General features: G+C 39.2%; 1 protein-coding gene across 2 annotated transcripts in view; it reads left to right on the top strand.

The window, feature by feature from the left end:
• The window catches only part of KCNQ3 (potassium voltage-gated channel subfamily Q member 3), a 292615-nt gene that overhangs the window by 181342 nt on the left and 84226 nt on the right, over positions 1-27047 (top strand). For both annotated transcript variants that reach the window (XM_073679902.1, XM_073679901.1), the window contains exons 2-4: positions 11869-11959; positions 26159-26285; positions 26866-27041. In XM_073679902.1, the coding sequence (XP_073536003.1) occupies positions 11869-11959; positions 26159-26285; positions 26866-27041 (394 nt within the window). The remainder of the gene's footprint in view (positions 1-11868; positions 11960-26158; positions 26286-26865; positions 27042-27047) is intronic.

The raw sequence follows: 27047 nt of genomic DNA, 5'->3' as shown, positions 1-27047 counted from the left end.
CTATGTACAAGAATATGATTACTATAATATACCACCTATGTACAAGAATATAACTACTCTAATATTGCCCCTATGTACAAGAATATAACTACTATAATACTGCCCCTATGTACAAGAATATGACTACTATAATACTGTCTCCTATCTACAAGAATATAACTATTATAATACTGTCCCCTATGTACAAGAATATAACTATTATAATACTGTCCCCTATGTACAAGAATATAACTACTATAATACTGCTCCCTATATACAAGAATATAACTACTATAATACTGCCCCTATGTATAAGGATATAACTACTATAATACTGCTCCTATGTGCAAGAATATAACTACTATAATACTGCTCTCATGTACAGGAATATAACTACTATAATACTGTCTCCTATGTACAAGAATATAACTAGTATAATACTGCTCCCTAAGTGCAAGAATATAACTACTATAATACTGCTCTCAAATACAGGAATATAACTACTATAATACTGTCTCCTATGTACAAGAATATAACTACTATAATACTGCTCCCTATGTACAAGAATATAACTACTATAATACTGTCCCCTATGTACAAGATTATAACTGCTATAATACTGCCCCCTATGTACAGGAATATAACTACTATAATACTGCCCCCTGTGTACAAGAATATAACTACTATAATACTGCTCCTATGTACAAGAATATAACTACTATAATACTGTACCTATATTTAAGAATATAACTACTATAATACTGATCCTATGTACAAGAATATAACTACTATAATACTGCCCTATGTACAAGAATATAACTACTATAATACTGCTCCTACGTACAAGAATATAACTGCTATAATACTGCCCCTATGTACAAGAATATAACTGCTATAATACTGCTCCTATGTACAAGAATATAACTGCTATAATACTGCCCCTATGTACAAGAATATAACTATTATAATACTGCAGTATGTACAAGAATATAACTACTATAATACTGCTCCTATGTACAAGAATATAACTACTATAATACTGCTCCTATGTACAAGAATATAACTACTATAATACTGCTCCTATGTACAAGAAGATAACTACTATAATACTGCTCCTATATAGAAGAATATAACTACTATAATACTGCCTCCTATGTACAAGAATATAACTACTATAATACTGCCCTATGTTCAAGAATATAACTACTATAATACTGCCCCTATGTACAAGAATATAACTACTATAATACCGCCCCTATATACAAGAATATAACTACTATAATACTGCTCCTATGTACAAGAATATAACTACTATAATACTGTCCCCTATGTACAAGATTATAACTGCTATAATACTGCCCCCTATGTACAGGAATATAGCTACTATAATACTGCCCCCCTGTGTACAAGAATATAACTACTATAATACTGCTCCTATGTATAAGAATATAACTACTATAATACTGTACCTATATATAAGAATATAACTACTATAATACTGATCCTATGTACAAGAATATAACTACTATAATACTGCCCTATGTACAAGAATATAACTACTATAATACTGCTCCTATGTACAAGAATATAACTGCTATAATACTGCCCCTATGTACAAGAATATAACTGCTATAGTACTGCCCCTATGTGCAAGAATATATCTACTATAATACTGCTCCTATGTACAAGAATATAACTGCTATAATACTGCCCCTATGTACAAGAATATAACTACTATAATACTGCCCTATGTACAAGAATATAACTGCTATAATACTGCCCCTATGTACAAGAATATAACTACTATAATACTGCCCCCTATGTACAAGAATGTAACTACTATAATACTGCCCCTATGTACAAGAATATAAGTACTATAATACTGCCCTATGTACAAGAATATAACTACTATAATACTGCTCCTATGTACAAGAATATAACTACTATAATAGTGCCCTATGTACAAGAATATAACTGCTATAATACTGCCCCTATGTACAAGAATATAACTACTATAATACTGCCCCCTATGTACAAGAATATAACTGCTATAATAGTGCCCCTATGTACAAGAATATAACTACTATAATACTGCCCTATGTACAAGATTATAACTACTATAATACTGCTCCTATGTACAAGAATATAACTACTATAATACTGCCCTATGTACAAGAATATAACTGCTATAATACTGCCCCTATGTACAAGAATATAACTACTATAATACTGCCCCCTATGTACAAGAATATAACTGCTATAATAGTGCCCCTATGTACAAGAATATAACTACTATAATACTGCCCTATGTACAAGAATATAACTACTATAATACTGCTCCTATGTACAAGAATATAACTACTATAATACTGCCCTATGTACAAGAATATAACTGCTATAATACTGCCCCTATGTACAAGAATATAACTACTATAATACTGCTCCTATGTACAAGAATATAACTACTATAATACTGCCCTATGTACAAGAATATAACTACTATAATACTGCCCCTATGTACAAGAATATAACTGCTATAATACTGTTCCTATGTACAAGAATATAGATACTCTAATATTGCAGCTATACAGCCAGATTCCTGCAGACAGCAGTGAGAGCTGTAGTCCTATCTGCCTATTCACACTCACGTGGTTATATTTTTGTACACTACTTGGCGACACATGATGACTTCTTTGATAATGTGTTGTATCAGAGTAAAATTTAATTTCCTTTTCGCGGCAGCAGCAGAATAGGTGTTAGGTTAAAGTCTCCATGTTCTCTTGTGCCCTGCTGGCTTAATTGGAGAGATAACTAACAAACCTTGACAAGTCTCCCAAAAGACTACGCAGAGTGATACTCTGCGGTAACAGAGGTGCTGATTCACTAATAGGCGGTATTCAGCCTAAATGAGGATGAGTTAATGAGCCGAGTCCTGCTTGGAAATTGTAAATTAATTGGACTGTCTATCGTCTATCTATTCATCTCATATCTGTGGAACAATCTATGAATTTCTGCATTTTGGGGAAAACTTTGAATGTTTGATATCTGAGAAGGCATTCCGCATTTTACGTGGACTTACTGCAAAGCAAAGAACCTGTAAAAGCAAAACAGTGCAATATTTTTCTCGCATGGGATATTTTCATATGTGACCTTCTACAGCCCCGTTGCGGCAGAGTCACAGTGACTTTCGTAGTTTTTTTCCTTTACAGTTTGCAGGACAGAGCAAAGTTGACAGTCAGGATTAAATGATAAATATATGCCAAGCGGGAATAGGTCAAGATAAGTAAAAAAAAATGTATTTAGAAAATTCTTACTTTTTCAAGCTTTAGTTCAGAGAGCAGAAGAAAGAAAATGGTGAAAAGTAGTGGACAACCTTAAGTTTTGATTAGGTCTTTCTTTTAGCTATACACATGAAATTTTGAAGAATAACTAAACCCTTTTCTTTAACCCCTTTACCCCCGAGGGTGGTTTGCACGTTAATGACCAGGCCAATTTTTACAATTCTGACCACTGTCACTTTATGAGGTAATTACTCTGGAACGCTTCAACGGATCCCGCTGATTCTGAGATTGTTTTTTCGTGACATATTGTACTTCATGATAGTGGTAAAATTTCTTCGATATCACTTGCATGTATTTGTTAAAAAAACGGAAATTTGGCGAAAATTTAGAAAATTTTGCAATTTTCAAAATTTGAATTTTTAATGCCCTTAAATCAGAGCGATATGTCACACAAAAGAGTTAATAAATAACATTTCCCACATGTCTACTTTACATCAGCACAATTTTGGAACCAAAATTTTTTTTTGTTAGGGAGCTATAAGGGTTAAAAGATGACCAGCGATTTCTCATTTTTCCAACAAAATTTACAAAACCATTTTTTTAGGGACCACATCACATTTGAAGTCACTTTGAGGGGTCTTTATGACGGAAAATACCCAAAAGTGACACCATTCTAAAAACTGCACCCCTCAAGGAGCTCAAAATCACATTCAAGAACTTTATTAACCCTTCAGGTGCTTCACAGGAATCTTTGGAATTGGGAAGAAAAAAATTAGCATTTAACTTTTTTCACAAAAATGTTACTTTAGACCCCAATTTTAGACCCCAGGGGTAACAGGAAAAAATAGACCCCAAAATTTGTTGTGCGATTTCCCCTTAGCACGCAGATACCCCATATGTGGGGGAAAACCACTGTTTGGCCGCACGGCAGGGTTCGGAAGGGAAGGAGCGCCATTTGACTTTTTGAATGTAAAATTTGCTTGAATACTTAGCGGATGTACCCCTGATGTGCCTGAACAGTGGAAACCACCCACAAGTGACACCATTTTGGAAACTAGACCCCTCAGGAATTTTTTGTATCGCTTTATTCTGAAAGCTATAATTTTTTTATTTTTCGGATGATGGAGCTGTATGGCGGCTTGTTTTTTGCGGAACGAGATGACGTTTTCAGCGGTACCATTTTTATTTACATTCGTCTTTTTGATCGCGTGTTATTCCATTTTTTGTTTGGCGGTATGATGATAAAGTATTGTTTTTTGCTTAATTTTTTTTTTTTTTTTTTTTTACCATGGTCACTAAAGGGGTTAACTAGTGGGACAGTTTTATAGGTCAGGTCGTTCCGGACGCAGCGATACCAAATATGTGTACTTTTATTGGTTTATTTTTTTTTTCATAATAAATATTATGGGTACAATATATTTTTATTTTTTGGGGATTATTTTTTAATTTTTTTCTATATTTTTTTTTTTTTAATTTTTTTACTTTCCTACACTTTCTTTTTCTTTTACACTTTGTCCTACTATGGGACTTTCACTTTTTGCAGCCTGATCGGCTGTATAGCATAGAGAGCAGCAGCTCCCTATGTCATGCAGCCTGTCAGCGCTGCACACAGGGAGACGTTACTTTGGTCATGCACTGCGCATGACCAAAGTAAGTTCCTGCCTCCTGGTTACCCGGATATTGTCATTACGACATCGGGTCATCATGACAACATCCGGGAGCCGCCGCAGACATCCCTGGACGCCGGAGAGGAGGTAAGTATCGGCCCTTACCTCCTCCCTTGCCCCCGCAATGCTGCAATCGACTTCAGCATTTCGGGGGTTAATGTGCCGAGAGCGGTGCAGGACTGCGGGCGCGATCGCAGCGCGCATAATAGTACGTAGCTGGTCCATAAGTCCCAGGGTGCAGCTACATACTATTATTGACTAGGTCGGAAAGGGGTTAATTTAGTCACCCAAAGCTATGCTTTTTTGTAACATTCTTCATTACCTTATTTTTCCTTCTTCACTCCCAAAAACTATGCAGTTGTTCATGCTCCTTTACAAGATGCTTTTATTGGCTGCTCAGCAAAGATCTGTACTCTGTTTACAATCAGAGTTGGGGAATTCTCCTCTTTGAGCCTCTCTACTCTCCACTCCTCTATTCAGACAGGGAAACCTCCCCTTCCCTGTAACTAGTATATGTATCTTGACAGATCAGTAGTTGAAAGCAGCTTATAAAGAAGCATGATCTGTTGATATGAAACAGCACTGCAATTGTCACGGGTTTACTGTGACAGAAAGGAGCCAAAAAAACCCGCTGTCTGATTTCCCCCACTCCTGCACTGATTAGAAGCACTTCACCTTCATACTAAATGGTGCAGGTTTTTCCTAGCAGTGCAGGGGTTAATATGTTTCAGTTCAGAGATCCTGGAAGCTTGCTTGTGCTGATGTTATCAGGTGTTCAAAGTTAGCCACTTCCCTCTCCTATTTATACTCACCTCTGGCAATCAGGAAGTGCCAGAGTTAGCTTCATTGCTGCATGGTTCAGGAGTTGGTGGTTTGTAGTTGTTTGAGGAGGTGTTTGGTGGATTTATCTAAGACTGTTGCTTGGTTTTGGTTATGTGCAAATCCTCTCATTCTTCTTTGTTTTTTTCCCCATCCATAACACCCTGGTGTTATCCTCTGTTTGTGAGTGCATATTTATATGATTGTTTTTTTACTTTATCCCTGTTCATATTACCTTGTTAGTATGGTTGGTGTATTGCCGTACACTACTACTCCCCTCTTCCCTGGGTGGGTGGAGGGAACAGACTGAGGAGCTCAGCAAGGTACATGACCCCTGTGTCTTCACCATCAGAAGTAATCGTGGGAACAGGGATAGCTAGGGCACCCCTAGACTTAGGGATAGGGAAGGAACCCCTGGCCCCGGGATACCCGACAATAGAGTCGTGACATTAACTCTGGCCATAACCGTTTTTCTTTTTGATCCACCATGCATCCAGTGACTGCTTTGGCAGGGCAACTGCATCAACTTATTCTTGAGGTGGCAGACCTATGCTTGGTAGCTTTGCAGCATCCTAACCCGTCAGGTTTGGGGTCTGTGACTCCCAGGCAACCTCTAGTGGAGCCCAAAATTGCTTTGTCTGACAGGTTCTCTGGGGGTCGGGAAAAATTTGTTGTTTTTAGGGAGGCATGAAAACTTTACTTTAAAGGGAACCTGTCATGTCCTGTGTAGTATCCAAACTGCCCTCATTGCGTTGTTAATGATGCAACGTGTGTCACTAACACGCTTTATTCATTAAAATCGGAGCTAATATAATGTGTAAAAAACATTTTATATGTTTATATCATACCTGCTCGTTTAGTCATAGGGGTGTGATTCCTCACATTTTGTCAGGGTTAGCGCCGCCCATGCATTTGAATTCTGTTCCCGGCTTGCGCTGACATAAGTACTCGGTGCTTGCGCAGTATGTCATGGCCAGCCACGCTTATATCTTTGGGAGCCGCACTTGTATCTCTGGGAGCCACACTTGTATCTCTGGGAGCTGTGCATGCGCTGTGATGAGCAGCTCCCCGCGCGTGCTCGGTGAAGTTGTGTAGTTCCCAGCTTCACTGTGTGCGGCCGGAGCCGCTCGTCACAGCGCATGCAATTTTTACATAATTAAATTGAATTTTATTGCATGAAATAAGTATTTGATACAATAGAAAAACAGAACTTAATATTTGGTACAGAAACCTTTGTTTGCAATTACAGAGGTCAGACGTTTCCTGTAGTTCTTGACCAGGTTTGCACACACTGCAGCAGGGATTTTGGCCCACTCTTCCATACAGATCTTCTCCAGATCTTTCAGGTTTCGGGGCTGTCGCTGGGCTACACTGAGTTTCAGCTCCCTCCAAAGATTTTCTATTGGGTTCAGGTCTGGAGACTGGCTAGGCCACTCCAGGACCTTGAAATGTTTCTTATGGAGCCACTCCTTAGTTGCCCTGGCTGTGTGTTTCAGGTCATTGTCATGCTGGAAGACCCAGCCATGACCCATCCTCAATGCTCTTACTGAGGGAAGGAGGTTGTTGGCCAAAATCTCACGATACATGACCCCATCCATTCTTCCTTCAATACTGTGCAGTCGTCCTGTCCTCTTTGTAGAAAAGCAGCCCCAAAGTATGATGTTTCCCCCACCACGCTTCATGGTTGGGATGGTGTTCTTGGGGTTGTACTCATCTTTCTTCTTCCTCTAAACACGGCGAGTGGAATTGAGACCAAAAGTTCTATTTTGGTCTCATCTGACCACATGACCTTCTCCCATGCCTCCTCTGGATAATCCAGATGGTCATTGGTAGACATCAAACGGACCTGAACATGTGCTGGTGTGAGCAGGGGGACCGTGCGTGCCCTGTAGGATTTTAATCCATGACGGCGTAGTGTGTTACTAACGGCAATGTTTGAGACTGTGGTTCTAGCTCTCTTCAGGTCATTGACCAGGTCCTCCTGTGTAGTTATGGGCTGATTCTTGACCTTTCTCAGAATCATCCTTACCCCATGAGGTGAAATCTTGCATGGAGCCAAAGACAAAGGAAAATTAACAGTCATCTTGTGTTCCATTTTCTAATAATTGCACCAACAGTTGTTGTTTTCTCAACAAGCTGCTTGCCTATTGTCCTGTAGCCAATCCCAGCCTTGTGCAGGTCTACAATTTTGTCCCTGGTGTCCTTAGACAGCTCTTTGGTCTTGGCCATGGTGGAAAGGTTGGAGTGTGATTGAGTGTGTGGACGGGTGTCTTTTACGCAGGTAACGAGTTCAAACAGGTGCAATCAATACTGGTAATGAGTGCACAGTAGGAGGGCTTCTTAAAGAAAAACTAACAGGTCTGTGAGAGCCAGAATTCTTGCTGGTTGGTAGGTGATCAAATACTTATTTCATGCAATAAAATGCTATTTCATTATTTAAAAATCCTGTGATTTTCTGTTTTTTGTATTTTTAGATTCTGTCTCTCACAGGTGAAGTGTACCAGCGATAAAAATTACAGACCTCCCTATTCTTTGTAGGTGGGAAAACTTGCAAAATTGGCAGTGTAGCAAATAATTATTTTCCACACTGTGGGTCGGGGAACAAGGACATCAAGGCGGGTGCCTTATCTCGTTGTTTTCCTGGGGGTGGAGATAATTGTGAACCGGCTCCTATACTACAAAAAGGGGTGGTTATTGCGTCTATATGCTCCAATCTTGAGAAGGAGATTGTAGAGGCTCAGGGGGATGCCCCTGCTACCTGTTGTTTCTGATTGGGGGGGTACAATTTATTTCCAAATTTTGGAGAGTGTTTTGCTCTCGTTTGGAGATCCATCTGTCGTTTTCTTCAGAGTTTCATCCACAGTCCAATTGGAAAACTGAACGTTTTAACCAGAATCTTGAGATTAGGTGTTTTGTGTTTGAGAATCAGGAGGAATGGGTTACTTACTTACCTCTAGCTGAATTTGCGGTGAATAATCGCTGTCATGAGTCTACTGGAAAGTCCCCGTTCTTCGGGGCATATGGGTTTCATCCTCAGTTTAGCTCGTTTAATAGGAATCGTTCCTCAGGAATACCTGAAGATGAACGATTTTCATCATCTATTACATCTGTGTGGCAAGGGGTTTTGAATAATTTGAAGAAGATGGGGTTCAAATATAAGTGTGTGGCTGATCGAAGACGTTTGGTGGTCTGGACCTGTGTGTTGGTGATTTGGTGTGGTTGTCCTCGAAGAACTTTAAGTTGAAGGTTCCTTCTTGGAAACTGGGACCCAGCTTCATCAGTCCTTATAAAATTGTGGCCCTTGTCAATCCTGTAGCTTTCCGCCTTGCTTTGCCGCCCACTTTTGGGATTCATAATGTGTTTCACCGGTTTCTACTCAAAAAATATGTTGTGTCACCTGAACCATCACCACCACCTCCATCTCCGGTCATTGTTGATGATAATTGGAGTTTGAGATTGCTAAGATCGTTGTCTCTCGCTTCGTTCGTCGGCCTCTTCAGTATCTAGTACATTGGAAAGGTTACGGTCCTGAAGAATGGATGTGGGTACCATCATCTGATGTCCATGCTGTCAGGGTGATCCGGTCTTTTCAAGTGGCACACCATGATAAACCCGGCCCTGAGGTTCTGGAGGTAGAAGGGGAGGTACTGTCATGGGTTTATCACGACAGAGATGAGCCAGAAGACCGCGCTGTCTGATTTCCCCCACTCCTGCACTGATTAGAAGCACTTCAGCTTCATATTAAACAGTGCAGGTTTCTCCTAGAAGTGCAGAGGTTAATCTGTTTCAGTTGAGAGCTCCTGGAAGCTTGCTTGTGCTGATACTTTTAGCTGTTCACTGTTGGCCACTTTCCTTTGCTATATATACCGGGCTTGGACAATCAGGAAGTGCCAGAGGTAGCTTCATGCTGCATAGTTCAAGAGTTGGGGGAGTGTTGTTGTTTGAGGAGGCGCTTGGTGGATTAATCTAAGACTGTTGCTTGATTTTTGTTGTGTGCAAATCATCTCCTTCTCCTTCTTTGTTTTTTTCCCCTTCCTTCACTTCCCGGTGTTTCCCTCTGTTGTTTGTGAGAGCATATTTGTATGATTGGTATTTTGCTTTATCTCTGTTTGTATTACCTTGTTAGTCTGGTTGGTATATTGCCATAAACTACTACTCCCCTCTTCCCTGGGTGGCGGAAGGGAATAGACTGAGTGTGGATTCAGGAGCTCAGACAAGGTACATGGCCCCAGCGTCTTCACCATCAAAGTAATCCGGGGAACAGGGATATCTCAGGGGTCCCTAGCATTAGGGACAGTGAAAGAATTGTGACAGCAATGTCTGGAAGACAAGTAAGGAAAAAAGGCAATTAAATATATTGCAAATATTCATAATTTTGCAATACCTGGAGGACAATACAATAACATATAAAAGAAAAGTTTACTTACTCTTACATTACTCCTTTTGTCTTACATAAAATTATTTTTTTTCTTTAATTATACAAAATTTGATGCAAAGTTGTATGAAGTGCTGTGTAAAATGCTGGTTAAATGTTTCACAAGGTGCCGGTTTTCTCCTTTCAGAGAATACATGGAGCATAAGGCTATGCTCACATTACGATTATATTTGACTCCACTTTTGGGGCGCCTTTAGGGACTGACGCCCAGAGTATCAGGATTTAGACAGCATCCCAACGGAGCCCTTGTGGAGTAATTCACTATGGTTATGTAGATAATTGATTTTGTGCTCCGCCAGACCTAGTTCCAACAATTTTGTCCTTTTAGTCGGACATAAAAGCGAAGTCTACAATGGCTTCTTCAGGGGTTAGAGTGAATGGCTTCTTCAGGGGTTATAGTGAATGGCTTCTTCAGGGGTTATAGTGAATGGCTTCTTCAGGGGTTATAGTCAGGGCTGTGGAGTCGGAGTCAGTGTCCATTTTGGTGGAGTTGGAGTCGATATAAAATGGACCGACTGCTAAAATATATAATAAATTGTGTACAATAGTTCAAAGCAGTTTGTGGGGAATATTTTTTTCATAAGAATTTGGGAAAGTTATGAAATGTCTTATAAATGTCTGTCCTAAGGGTCTAGACTTTTAGCTGAGATGAATCTGTGCTACAGTAAATTTATCACTTAAACATGAGCCATGTATGAGGGAGTCGGAGTCATGGAAATTGAGGAGTCAGAGATTTGGCTTACTGACTCCACAGCCCGGGTTATAGTGAATGGCTTCTTCAGGGGTTATAGTGAATGGCTTCTTCAGGAGGTATAGTGAATGGCTTCTTCAGGGGTTATAGTGAATGGCTTCTTCAGGGGTTATAGTGAATGGCTTCTTCAGGAGGTATAGTGAATGGCTTCTTCAGGGGTTATAGTGAATGGCTTCTTCAGGGGTTATAGTGAATGGCTTCTTCAGGGGTTATAGTGAATGGCTTCTTCAGGGGTTATAGTGAATGGCTTCTTCAGGGGTTATAGTGAATGGCTTCTTCAGGGGTTATAGTAAATGGCTTCTTCAGGGGTTATAGTGAATGGCTTCTTCAGGGGTTATAGTGAATGGCTTCTTCAGGGGTTATAGTGAATGGCTTCTTCAGGGGTTATAGTGAATGGCTTCTTCAGGAGGTATAGTGAATGGCTTCTTCAGGGGTTATAGTGAATGGCTTCTTCAGGGGTTATAGTGAATGGCTTCTTCAGGGGTTATAGTGAATGGCTTCTTCAGGGGTTATAGTGAATGGCTTCTTCAGGGGTTATAGTAAATGGCTTCTTCAGGGGTTATAGTGAATGGCTTCTTCAGGGGTTATAGTGAATGGCTTCTTCAGGGGTTATAGTGAATGGCTTCTTCAGGGGTTATAGTGAATGGCTTCTTCAGGGGCTATAGTATGTATTTCTGGATACATATGGATGCCCAAGATGGAGTCTCAAATGTGGGGTGAACCGTAATGTGAACATAGCCTTATATTAAATGTTTTATTGTAGAATTCAGTTTTCATTTCTACAATATCAATGTTGTCAAAATCGCTCCACCTCTATCTATCAGAGGTGTAAAGAATGGAATAATAGTCACTCTTCCTTTCAAAAAGTAAGCATATAAATTTGTTCCTGCCACTATAAAGTCATTAATATATAAATGTGATATATATTTTTTTCAGGTTCCTTATTGTCCTCGGGTGTCTGGTGTTGGCGATCCTTACAACCTTCAAAGAATATGAAGACATTTCTGGAGACTGGCTCCTGCTTATAGTAAGTGGGGTCATTTGTGGCACACTCCATCTCAACGTAGTTTTCCACAATAGGTTTATTGATTTGCCGACAGTTATAAAATATAGTGATAGACGTTTATGTTTTTTAATTTTATTCTAGCATTTGGTTTTTGGTGTTTCCAAGTGGGTGTATTGGTCTAGTGTTATCTACTGTACTGTATATAGAGGTGTTATCAATCATTGTACAGGAGGAGGAGGTGAGCTGTGACATCACCTATTGTGACTGGTGAATCTCATGTAATCTACTGTATATAGAGGTGTTATCAGTCATTGTACAGGAGGAGGAGGTGAGCTGTGACATCACCTATTGTGAATGGTGGATCCTGTGTTATCTACTGTATATAGAGGTGTTATCAGTCATTGTACAGGAGGAGGAGGTGAGCTGTGACATCACCTATTGTGAATGGTGGATCCTTTGTTATCTACTGTATATAGAGGTGTTATCAGTCATTGTACAGGAGGAGGAGGAGGTGAGCTGTGACATCTATTGTGAATGGTGGATCCTGTGTTATCTACTGTATATAGAGGTGTTATCAGTCATTGTACAGGAGGAGGAGGCGAGCTGTGATATCATCTATTGTGAATGATGGATCCTGTGTTATCTACTGTATATAGAGGTGCTATCAGTCATTGTACAGGAGGAGGGAGGAGGTGAGCTGTGACATCACCTATTGTGAATGGTGGATCCTGTGTTATCTACTGTATATAGAGGTGTTATCAGTCATTGTACAGGAGGAGGAGGAGGTGAGCTGTGACATCTATTGTGAATGGTGGATCCTGTGTTATCTACTGTATATAGAGGTGTTATCAGTCATTGTACAGGAGGAGGAGGCGAGCTGTGATATCATCTATTGTGAATGATGGATCCTGTGTTATCTACTGTATATAGAGGTGCTATCAGTCATTGTACAGGAGGAGGGAGGAGGTGAGCTGTGACATCACCTATTGTGAATGGTGGATCCTGTGTTATCTACTGTATATAGAGGTGTTATCAGTCATTGTACAGGAGGAGGAGGTGAGCTGTGACATCACCTATTGTGAATGATGGATCCTGTGTTATCTACTGTATATAGAGGTGTTATCAGTCATTGTACAGGAGGAGGAGGTGAGCTGTGATATCACCTATTGTGAATGGTGGATCCTGTGTTATCTACAGTATATAGAGGTGTTATCAATCATTGTACAGGAGGGAGGAGGTGAGCTGTGACATCACCTATAGTGAATGATGGATCCTGTGTTATCTATTTTATATAGAGGTGTTATCAGTCATTGTACAGGAGGGAGGAGGTGAGCTGTGACATCACCTATTGTGAATGATGAATCCTGTGTTATCTACTATATATATAGCTATCAGTCATTGTACAGGAGGAGGAGGAGGAGGAGGTGAGCTGTGATATCACCTATAGTGAATGATGAATCCCGTGTTATCTACTGTATATAGAGGTGTTATCAGTCATTGTACAGGAGGGAGGAGGTGAGCTGTGACATCACCTATTGTGAATGGTGGATCCTGTGTTATCTACTGTATATAGAGGTGTTATCAGTCATTGTACAGGAGGGAGGAGGTGAGCTGTGATATCACCTATAGTGAATGATGGATCCTGTGTTATCTACTATATATATAACTGTTATCAGTCATTGTACAGGAGGAGGAGGAGGTGAGCTGTGATATCACCTATAGTGAACGATGAATCCCGTGTTTTCTACTATATATAGAGGTGTTATCAGTCATTGTACAGGAGGGAGGAGGTGAGCTGTGACATCACCTATTGTGAATGGTGGATCCTGTGTTATCTACTGTATATAGAGGTGTTACCAGTCATTGTACAGGAGGGAGGAGGTGAGCTGTGACATCACCTATTGTGAATGATGGATCCTGTGTTATCTACTATATATAGAGGTGTTATCAGTCATTGTACAGGAGGAGGAGGAGGCAAGCTGTGACATCACCTATTGTGAATGGTGGATCCTGTGTTATCTACTGTATATAGAGGTGTTATCAGTCATTGTACAGGAGGTGGAGGTGAGCTGTGACATCACCTATTGTGAATGGTGGATCCTGTGTAATCTACTGTATATAGAGGTGTTATCAGTCATTGTACAGGAGGAGGAGGTGAGCTGTGACATCACCTATTGTGAATTGTGGATCCTGTGTATAGAGGAGTTACAACAATAGTCATGTAGCACAGAAGTATTTTACTGGTCAGGAACATAACAGTATAGTTCCTTGAAGAAGTGATTATACAGTGGATTTCTCCAGTATAACTGATGACTACAATTGATTACTAGAAAGTAACCAAAAGCCACTCATACAATAATTGATTATGAACAAATATAATTTTATTGACAACTATTAAAACATATCCATAATTGCTTGAAGAGGAATTCAAAAGGATCAAGTAACGATGGAGAACAAAACTGTCATCAATAATCAATTAAAAATAAGACTGAAATGAGATTGTGAGGACTGACACCAGACAGATGAGGAAGAAGTATAGAGCTTACCCATAAATGTAATAACTAATAAATGTAAAGTCTTCCACCCAGCGTTTCACATATTGTATTGCTTTTCCAAGGGGCACCCCCTAAAAGTCTCAGGAGATTGGTAATTATATAATACAGGGTGGGCCATTTATATGGATACACCTAAATAAAATGGGAATGGTTGGTGATATCAACTTCCTGTTTGTGGCACATTAGTATATGGGAGGGGGAAACTTTTCCAGATGGGTGGTGACCATGGAGGACATTTTGAAGTCGGCCATCTTGGATCCAACTTTATTTTTTTCAATGGGAAGAGGGTCATGTGACACATCAAACTTATTGAGAATTTCATAAGAAAAACAATGGTGTGCTTGGTTTTAACGTAACTTTATTCTTTCATGAGTTTTTGACAAGTTTATGACCACTTATAAAATGTGTTCAAAGTGCTGCCCCTTGTGTTGGATTGTCAATGCAGCCCTCTTCTCCCACTCTTGACACACTGATAGCAACACCGCAGAAGAAATGCTAGCACAGGCTTCCAGTATCCGTTGTTTCAGATGCCGCACATCAAGAGTGGGAGAAGAGGGTTATAGATTAATACAGTATTAAAGAAGCCATCATAGCTTCAGGTCCCTTAAGGAAACTAGTATAAAACATAAAAAAAAAAATATATATATATATATATAAAACAAAAATGTAAAAGATTAAATCACCTCCTTTTCCTTAAACACAAGTAGCGAAATCTAAGCTATAAAAAAAAAATCACATGTTTGATATCTAAAATATTTATACAATATGGTGAAGCCTAAAATAAAAAAAAATAAAAAAAATGCAGAATTGCTGTTTTTTTTCACCTTCAACTCCCACCAAAAATTGAATAAAAAGAAATAAAAAGTTGTAGCAATAAAGCAATAAATAATACAGATCACCCTGCAAAAATAACGCTGTATACCGAAATGTAAAAAAGTTCTGGCTCCCAGGATACGGCGACTGGAGCAATTCTTTTTATGCAATTTTTTTTTCTTCTTGTAAGTAGTACGGTTTCCGACCCGTAGAGCAAAGTTGTCAGGACATTTTTAGCACAAAGTGATTGTCGGAAAGCAGAAAAAAAAAAAAAAAAAAATCATCTACAATAGAATTGTTGTTTTTTTTAAAAAAAATTTCTCCAGTATCAAAATACAAATTGTCCTGAAAAAAAAAACAACAAACGTTATGTCTACGGAAAAATGGAAAAGTTATGGATCTTGGAAGAGAGGGAAGAAAAAACACAAAAAATGTAAAAAAAATAATAAATGAAAAATTGCTCATGCGGGAAGGCGTTTAAACTGCTATCTCAGAAATGGCTTATCCTGAGTAACTTGTTAGAACAAAGCAGACTACTCGCCCCCAGCCCCGTATACATGCCGCATCAGCAATAAGCTAAGCGCACAGTAAAAGCCGCCACCGCCCCTCGCTTTATCCACTGGTGCCGCTAATCTCAGCATTCCCGCTGTTGTTTATGCAGCAGCCGCCATTACGGGTGGATTACCTGCAGCGCCTGATGCATTAGTCCTGTTCCCATAAATATTATATGTGCAGAGCTGCTATAACCAGAGCGCCTCCTGCCATACACAGCCATTACATATGCACGGCCAACACCATTTAAAGGGAAACTGTCAGCAGACTCTTATTTATGTTCTGCTATTTAACTCCACTGAGATGCATCATACAATGTGATGGGAGGACACGTGGGCTGTCATCTGGACTGAGATCTATGGGAATGTAAGGTGCAATGCTGCCACCTAGTGGTGCCTGTTGTGTACTACTAGTGCATGTTCTACAATGAATACTAATAAATATCCATTAGTTTTTCTAGACTCCTGAATCAGAAATCTCCCTAAATATTCCAGGATATATCCACATACCTGGTAAAGTAGGGTGACCCCCTATATGGAGCTGAGGTGGTGGGTTGGGGGGCTTACTGGTGATCTCCTGGCTAGTACAATAAATACAGGTGCATCTCACTAAATAAGAATATCATCAAAAAGTTAATTTATTTCAATTCTTCAATACAAAAAATGAAACTCATATATTATATAGAGTCATTACACACAGAGGGATCTATTATATAGAGTCATTACACACAGAGGGATCTATTATATAGAGTCATTACACACAGAGGGATCTATTATATAGAGTCATTACACGCAGAGGGATCTATTATATAGAGTCATTACACACAGAGGGATCTATTATATAGAGTCATTACACACAGAGTGATCTATTTCAAGTGTTTATTTCTGTTAATGTTGATGATTTTGGCTTACAGCCAATAAAAACACAAAAGTCATTATCTCAGTAAATTAGAATAATTAACAAAAAAAACACCTGCAAAAGGCTTCCTAAGCTTTTAAAAAGGTCCCTTAGTCTGTTTCAGTAGGCTCCACAATCATGGGGAAGACTGCTGACTTGACAGATGTCCAGAAGGCAGTCATTGACACACTCCACAAGGTCCCAGAGTCTGGAGGAAGAGTGGAGAGGCCACAATCCAAGCTGCTGGAGGTCTAGTGTGAAGTCTCCACAATCAGTGATGGTTTGGGGAGCCATGTCATCTGCTGGTGTAGGTCCACTGTGTTTTATCAAGACCAAAGTCAGCGCAGCCGTCTGCCAGGACATTTTAGAGCACTTCATGCTTCCCTCTGCCGACAAGCTTTATGGAGATGGAAATGTCATTCTCCAGCAGGACTTGGCCCCTGTCCACACTGCCAAAAGTACCAATACCTGGTTTACACACAACAGGATCACTGTGCTTGATTGGCAGCAAACTCTCCTGACCTTAACCCCATAGAGAATCTATTATAGAGAATCTATGGGGTATTGTCAAGAGGAAGATGAGAGACCCCAGACCCAACAATGCAGACGAGCTGAAGGCTACTATCAAAGCCACCTGGGCTTCCACAACAAATCAGCAGAGCCACAGGCTGATCGCCTCCATGCCACATTGCCGCATTGATGCAGTAACTGATGTAAGAGGAGCCGCGACCAAGTATTGAGGCATTTACTGAACATACATTTCAGTAGGACATTTCAGATTTTAAACATTTTTCAAGCTGCTGTTATAAAGTATTCTAATTTACTGAGATAATGACTTTTGTGTTTTCATTGGCTGTAAGCCATAATCATCAACATTAACAGAAATAAACATGTGAAATAGATCCCTCTGTAATGACTCTATATAATAGATCCCTCTGTGTGTAATGACTCTATATAATAGATCCCTCTGTGTGTAATGACTCTATATAATAGATCCCTCTGTGTGTAATGACTCTATATAATAGATCCCTCTGTGTGTAATGACTCTATATAATAGATCCCCCTCTGTGTAATGACTCTATATAATAGATCCCTCTGTGTGTAATGACTCTATATAATAGATCCCTCTGCGTGTAATGACTCTATATAATAGATCCCTCTGTGTGAAATGACTCTATATAATAGATCCCTCTGTGTGTAATGACTCTATATAATAGATCCCTCTGTGTGTAATGACTATAATAGATCCCTCTGTGTGTAATGACTCTATATAATAGATCCCTCTGTGTGTAATGACTCTATATAATAGATCCCTCTGTGTGTAATGACTCTATATAATAGATCCCTCTGCGTGTAATGACTCTATATAATAGATCCCTCTGTGTGTAACGACTATATAATAGATCCCTCTGTGTGAAATGACTCTATATAATAGATCCCTCTGTGTGTAATGACTCTATATAATAGATCCCTCTATGTGTAATGACTCTATATAATAGATCACTCTGTGTGTAATGACTCTATATAATAGATCCCTCTGTGTGTAATGACTCTATATAATAGATCCCTCTGTGTGTAATGACTCTATATAATAGATCCCTCTGTGTGTAACGACTATATAATAGATCCCTCTGTGTGTAATGACTCTATATAATAGATCCCTCTGTGTGTAATGACTCTATATAATAGATCCCTCTGTGTGTAATGACTCTATATAATAGATCACTATGTGTGTAATGACTCTATATAATAGATCCCTCTGTGTGTAATGACTCTATATAATAGATCCCTCTGTGTGTAATGACTCTATATAATAGATCCCTCTGTGTGTAATGACTCTATATAATAGATCGCTCTGTGTGTAATGACACTATATAATAGATCCCTCTGTTTGTAATGACTCTATATAATAGATCACTATGTGTGTAATGACTCTATATAATAGATCCCTCTGTGTGTAACGACTATATAATAGATCCCTCTGTGTGTAATGACTCTATATAATAGATCCCTCTGTGTGTAATGACTCTATATAATAGATCGCTCTGTGTGTAATGACTCTATATAATAGATCCCTCTGTGTGTAATGACTCTATATAATAGATCCCTCTGTGTGTAATGACTCTATATAATAGATCCCTCTGTGTGTAATGACTCTATATAATAGATCCCTCTGCGTGTAATGACTCTATATAATAGATCCCTCTGTGTGTAATGACTCTATATAATAGATCCCTCTGCGTGTAATGACTCTATATAATAGATCCCTCTGTGTGTAATGACTCTATATAATAGATCCCTCTGTGTGTAATGACTCTATATAATAGATCACTCTGTGTGTAATGACTCTATATAATAGGTCCCTCTGTGTGTAATGACTCTATATAATAGATCCCTCTGTGTGTAATGACTCTATATAATAGATCCCTCTGTGTGTAATGACTCTATATAATAGATCACTCTGCGTGTAATGACTCTATATAATAGATCCTTCTGTGTGTAATAACTCTATATAATAGATCCCTCTGCGTGTAATGGCTCTATATAATAGATCCCTCTGTGTGTAATGACTCTATATAATAGATCCCTCTGCGTGTAATGGCTCTATATAATAGATCCCTCTGTGTAATGACTCTACAGTTATATGAAAAAGTTTGGGCACCCCTATTAATCTTAAGCTTAATGTTTTATAAAAATTGGTGTTTTTGCAACAGCTATTTCAGTTTGATATATGTAATAACTGTTGGACACAGTAATGTTTCTGCCTTGAAATGAGGTTTATTGTACTAACAGAAAATGTGCAATCTGCATTCAAACAAAATTTTACAGGTGCATAAGTATGGGCACCTCACCAGAAAAGTGACATTAATATTTAGTAGATCCTCCTTTTGCAAAAATAACAGCCTCTAGTTGCTTCCTGTAGCTTTTAATGATTTCCTGGATCCTGGATGAAGGTATTTTTGACCATTCCTCTTCACAAAACAATTCCAGTTCAGTTAAGTTTGATGGTCGCCGAGCATGGACAGCCCTCTTCAAATGATCCCACAGATGTTCAATGATATTCAGGTCTGGGGACTGGGATGGCCATTCCAGAACATTGTAATTGTTCCTTTGCATGAATGCCTGAGTAGATTTGGAGCGGTGTTTTGGGTCATTGTCTTGCTGAAAGATCCATCCCCTGCGTAACTTCAACTTTGTCACTGATTCTTGAACATTATTGTCAAGAATCTGCTGATACTGAGTGGAATCCATGCGTCCCTCAACTTTAACAAGATTCCCGGTGCCGGCATTAGCCCCACAGCCCCAAAGCATGATGGAACCTCCACCAAATTTTACTGTGGGTAGCAAGTGATTTTCTTGGAATGCTGTGTTTTTTTGCCGCCATGCATAACGCCTTTTTGTATGACCAAAAAACTCAATCTTGGTTTCATCAGTCCACAGGACCTTCTTCCAAAAAGAAATTGGCTTCTCCAAATGTGCTTTTGCATACCTCAGCCGACTCTGTTTGTGGCGTGCTTGCAGAAACGGCTTCTTTCGCATCACTCTCCCATACAGCTTCTCCTTGTGCAAAGTGCGTTGTATAGCTGACCGATGCACAGTGACACCATCTGCAGCAAGATGATGCTGCAGCTCTCTGGACATGGTCTGAGGATTGTCCTTGACTGATCTCACCATTCTTCTTCTCTGCCTTTCTGATGTTTTTCTTGGCCTGCCACTTCTGGCCTTAACAAGAACTGTCCCTGTGTTATTCCATTTCCTTACTATGTTCCTCACAGTGGAAACTGACAGGTTAAATCTCTGAGACAGCTTTTTGTATCCTTCCCCTGAACAACTATGTTGAATAATCTTCGTTTTCAGATCATTTGACAGTTGTTTTGAGGAGCCCATGATGCCACTCTTCACAGAAGATTCAAACAGGAGAACAACTTGCAAGTGGCCACTTTAAGTAGCTTTTCTCATGTTTGCATACACCTGGCTATGAAGTTCAAAGCTCAATGAGGTTACAAAACCAAAAAAAGTGCTTTAGTAAGTCAGTAAAAAGTAGGTAGGAGAATTTAAAACAAGAAAATGATAAGGGTGCCCATACTTATGCACCTGTCAAATTTTGTTTGAATGCAGATTGCACATTTTCTGTTAGTACAATAAATCTCATTTCAAGGCAGAAACATTACTGTGTCCAACAGTTATTACATAGATCAAACTGAAATAGCTGTTGCAAAAACAACAATTTTTATAAAACATTAAGCTTAAGATTAATAGGGGTGCCCAAACTTTTTCATATAACTGTATATAATAGATCCCTCTGCGTGTAATGACTCTATATAATAGATCCCTCTGTGTGTAATGACTCTATATAATAGATCCCTCTGTGTGTAATGACTCTATATAATAGATCCCCCTGTGTGTAATGACTCTATATAATAGATCCCTCTGTGTGTAATGACTCTATATAATAGATCCCTCTGTGTGTAATGACTCTATATAATAGATCCCTCTGTGTGTAATGACTCTATATAATAGATCCCTCTGTGTGTAATGACTCTATATAATAGATCCCTCTGTGTGTAATGACTCTATATAATAGATCCCTCTGTGTGTAATGACTCTATATGATAGATCCCTCTGTGTGTAATGACTTTATATAATAGATCCCTCTGTGTGTAATGACTTTATATAATAGATCCCTCTGTGTGTAATGACTCTATATAATAGATCCCTCTGTGTGTAATGACTCTATATAATAGATCCCACTGTGTGTAATGACTTTATATGATAGATCCCTCTGTGTGTAATGACTCTATATAATAGATCCCTCTGTGTGTAATGACTCTATATAATAGATCACTCTGTGTGTAATGACTCTATATAATAGATCCCTCTGTGTGTAATGACTCTATATAATAGATCGCTCTGTGTGTAATGACACTATATAATAGATCCCTCAGTTTGTAATGACTCTATATAATAGATCACTATGTGTGTAATGACTCTATATAATAGATCCCTCTGTGTGTAACGACTATATAATAGATCCCTCTGTGTGTAATGACTCTATATAATAGATCCCTCTGTGTGTAATGACTCTATATAATAGATCCCTCTGCGTGTAATGACTCTATATAATAGATCCCTCTGCGTGTAATGACTCTATATAATAGATCGCTCTGCGTGTAATGACTCTATATAATAGATCCCTCTGTGTGTAATGACTCTATATAATAGATCCCTCTGTGTGTAATGACTCTATATAATAGATCCCTCTGTGTGTAATGACTCTATATAATAGATCACTCTGTGTGTAATGACTCTATATAATAGATCACTCTGCGTGTAATGACTCTATATAATAGATCCTTCTGCGTGTAATGACTCTATATAATAGATCCCTCTGCGTGTAATGGCTCTATATAATAGATCCCTCTGCGTGTAATGACTCTATATAATAGATCCCTCTGTGTGTAATGACTCTATATAATAGATCCCTCTGTGTGTAATGACTCTATATAATAGATCCCTCTGTGTAATGACTCTATATAATAGATCCCTCTGCGTGTAATGACTCTATATAATAGATCCCTCTGCGTGTAATGACTCTATATAATAGATCCCTCTGCGTGTAATGACTCTATATAATAGATCCCCCTGTGTGTAATGACTCTATATAATAGATCCCTCTGTGTGTAATGACTCTATATAATAGATCCCTCTGTGTGTAATGACTCTATATAATAGATCCCCCTGTGTGTAATGACTCTATATAATAGATCCCTCTGTGTGTAATGACTCTATATAATAGATCCCTCTGTGTGTAATGACTCTATATAATAGATCCCTCTGTGTGTAATGACTCTATATAATAGATCCCTCTGTGTGTAATGACTCTATATAATAGATCCCTCTGTGTGTAATGACTCTATATGATAGATCCCTCTGTGTGTAATGACTCTATATAATAGATCCCTCTGTGTGTAATGACTCTATATGATAGATCCCTCTGTGTGTAATGACTCTATATAATAGATCACTCTGTGTGTAATGACTCTATATAATAGATCCCTCTGTGTGTAATGACTCTATATAATAGATCCCTCTGTGTGTAATGACTCTATATGATAGATCCCTCTGTGTGTAATGACTCTATATGATAGATCCCTCTGTGTGTAATGACTCTATATAATAGATCACTCTGTGTGTAATGACTCTATATAATAGATCCCTCTGTGTGTAATGACTCTATATAATAGATCGCTCTGTGTGTAATGACTCTATATAATAGATCCCTCTGTTTGTAATGACTCTATATAATAGATCACTATGTGTGTAATGACTCTATATAATAGATCCGTCTGTGTGTAACGACTATATAATAGATCCCTCTGTGTGTAATGACTCTATATAATAGATCCCTCTGCGTGTAATGACTCTATATAATAGATCCCTCTGCGTGTAATGACTCTATATAATAGATCGCTCTGTGTGTAATGACTCTATATAATAGATCCCTCTGTGTGTAATGACTCTATATAATAGATCCCTCTGTGTGTAATGACTCTATATAATAGATCCCTCTGTGTGTAATGACTCTATATAATAGATCCCTCTGCGTGTAATGACTCTATATAATAGATCCCTCTGCGTGTAATGACTCTATATAATAGATCCCTCTGCGTGTAATGACTCTATATAATAGATCCCTCTGCGTGTAATGACTCTATATAATAGATCCCTCTGCGTGTAATGACTCTATATAATAGATCCCTCTGTGTGTAATGACTCTATATAATAGATCCCTCTGTGTGTAATGACTCTATATAATAGATCACTCTGCGTGTAATGACTCTATATAATAGATCCTTCTGTGTGTAATGACTCTATATAATAGATCCCTCTGCGTGTAATGGCTCTATATAATAGATCCCTCTGTGTGTAATGACTCTATATAATAGATCCCTCTGTGTGTAATGACTCTATATAATAGATCCCTCTGTGTGTAATGACTCTATATAATAGATCCCTCTTTGTGTAATGACTCTATATAATAGATCCCTCTGTGTGTAATGACTTTATATAATAGATCCCTCTGTGTGTAATGACTTTATATAATAGATCCCTCTGTGTGTAATGACTCTATATAATAGATCCCTCTGCGTGTAATGACTCTATATAATATATTAGTTCCACTTTTTGTATTGAAGAACTGAAATAAATTAACTTTTTGATGATATTCTAATTTACTGAGATGCACCTGTAAGTGGCAGTAGACCCTATATGCACAGTGTCAGCAGAGCACCCCATACATAATTGTGTAAGCAGAGTGCCCCTATATACAGTACTACATCAACTCCCCATACATAATTGTGTAAGCAGAGTGCCCCATATATACAGTACTATATCAGATCCCAATACATAATTGTGTAAGCAGAGTGCCCCTATATACAGTACTACATCAACTCCCCATACATAATTGTGTAAGCAGAGTGCCCCATATATACAGTACTATATCAGATCCCAATACATAATTGTGTAATCAGAGTGCCCTCTATATACAGTACTACATCAGCTCCCAATACATAATTCTGTAAGCAGAGTGCCCCTATATACGGTACTATGTCAGCTCCCAATACATGATTGTGTAAGCAGAGTGCCCCTATATACAGTACTACATCAACGTCCCATACATAATTGTGTAAGCAGAGTGCCCCATATATACAGTACCACATCAGCTCCCAATACATAATTGTGTAAGCAGAGTGCCCCTATATACAGTACTTCATCAGCTCCCAATACATAATTGTGTAAGCAGAGTGCCCCTATATACAGTACTTCATCAGATCCCAATACATAATTGTGTAAACTGAGTGCCCCTATATACAGTACTACATCAGCTCCCAATACATGATTGTGTAAGCTGAGTGGCCTCTATATACAGTACTACATCAACTCCCAATACATAATTGTGTAAGGAGAGTGCCCCTATATACAGTACTACATCAGCTCCCAAAACATGATTGTGTAAGCAGAGTGCCCCTATATACAGTACTACATAAGCTCTCAATACATAATTGTGTAAGCAGAGTGCCCCTATATACAGCACTACATCAGCTCCCAATATGTGATTGTGCCCCCCTATATACAGTACATCTCCCCATACATAATGGTGTCAGGTCAGTGCCTCCTATAACCAGTGCCATCTGTGTACTTCATACATATTATCATACAGCGTCCCCTATAATCAGTGCCAGATAAAGACCCCACTATAAATAATGTCAACAGAAGGCTCTTTAAAAACAGTGCCAGCTGAGCATACCATGCAGGTAGTGTCAGTAATGTCCCCTATAAACAGTGCCAGCTGAGCATACCATGCAGGTAGTGTCAGTAATGTCCCCTATAAACAGTGCCAGCTGAGCATACCATGCAGGTAGTGTCAGTAATGTCCCCTATAAACAGTGCCAGCTGAGCATACCATGCATGTAGTGTCAGTAATGGTCCCTATAAACAGTGCCAGCTGAGCATTCCATGCAGGTAGTGTCAGTAATGTCCCCTATAAACAGTGCCAGATGAGCATACCATGCAGGTAGTGTCAGTAATGTCCCCTATAAACAGTGCCAGCTGAGCATACCATGCAGGTAGTGTCAGTAATGTCCCCTATATACAGTGCCAGCTGAGCATACCATGCAGGTAGTGTCAGTAATGTCCCCTATAAACAGTGCCAGCTGAGCATACCATGCAGGTAGTGTCAGTAATGTCCCCTATATACAGTGCCAGCTGAGCATACCATGCAGGTAGTGTCAGTAATGTCCCCTATAAACAGTGCCAGCTGAGCATACCATGCAGGTAGTGTCAGTAATGTCCCCTATATACAGTGCCAGCTGAGCATACCATGCATGTAGTGTCAGTAATGTCCCCTATAAGATTACTCTATAAACAGTACCACCTGAATGCCCAATACCTAATAATGTCAGCAGTGTCCCCTATAAACAGTGACACAAATTACCCCCTACAAACAGTTTCAGTTCAGTATCCCATACATGATAGTGTAATTTCTATGATGAAGTTACCCCTAAAACCAGTGCAGTCTAATCACCCCAATATATAAAAGTGCCCTATAAACAGTGTCACCACATTACACCCTACGTACAGTGCCAGATGAGCACCCAATGGTGTCAGCAGGGTGCCCCTAATAAAAATATAAAACGGAAACAATTCTCACTGCTGCCATCCACCCCTGGGGGGCGCTGTTAGATATGTTCACCTCCCATTAAAGCCTAATAAGCTGCAGACAGTTCGCCCCCTAGTGGTGGCAACAAGCAAGTGACTTTTTATGTGTCTGTTGGAGCAGAGGAGCATGATGTGAAGCTGTGTCTCATTCATGATGTGAAGCTGTGTCTCCTTCTTCCTCCAGGAACGCTTCGCCCTTGTCATCTTTGGCGCAGAATTTGCCTTGAGGATTTGGGCGGCCGGATGCTGCTGTCGCTATAAGGGCTGGAGGGGACGGCTGAAGTTTGCGAGGAAACCTCTCTGCATGCTGGGTGGGTGATGCCCGTGTGTAACTGAGCACATTTTACTAAAGACACATTGACTTTACAGGAGTTACTCACCTCTGGGGACAACTTTTTTTTTTCCATGTATTTGGGGCTAAATAAGTTTTTTTCAATTGGGTTCCAGTAATAATTTTTCTCGGTTTGGCTGTTTTTGGACATTGTGGTCAGAGGTCATAAATCAGATAAGAGGAGCTCAGAAAAAGACAAAAAAAAAACCTCTTAGTGCTCCCTGACTGACTCTCAGTTAACTCATTCAACACTCTCATTAACACTCTCATTAACTCATTCAACAGTGTGACACAGACAGAGGATGTAGAAGGCAACCGGTGCAACATTTTTAATGGAGCCCATTATTTATTTTTTGACCAAAAAATACATGCATTTCAAAAGAAAAGTGTATTTAACCCCTAAGTTTCTGACACTTCTTTTCCCCTTGCATCTAATCTCCAGCGATCTGTGAAACAATACTATGGTTACTCACTGCCATCTGCTGGTCAGGATCAGTATTGCAACCAGTCACCCAAATTCAATTCTATTCACTCTTGATACTTTTTTTTAATTCTCTTAGATATTTTCGTCCTGGTCGCTTCTATTCCTGTGGTGGCTGTCGGGAAAAATCAGGGAAATGTATTGGCCACGTCTCTTCGGAGTTTGCGTTTCCTTCAGATTCTGCGCATGTTGCGCATGGACAGGAGAGGGGGAACGTGGAAGCTCCTGGGGTCTGCCATCTGTTCACACAGTAAGGTCAGT

This window comes from Phyllobates terribilis, unplaced genomic scaffold (assembly GCF_046119375.1).
Source record: "Phyllobates terribilis strain yellow unplaced genomic scaffold, ASM4611937v1 Scaffold_4__5_contigs__length_816908805, whole genome shotgun sequence".
Taxonomy (NCBI): domain Eukaryota; kingdom Metazoa; phylum Chordata; class Amphibia; order Anura; family Dendrobatidae; genus Phyllobates; species Phyllobates terribilis.
This window is presented reverse-complemented; position numbering and strand designations above follow the sequence as displayed.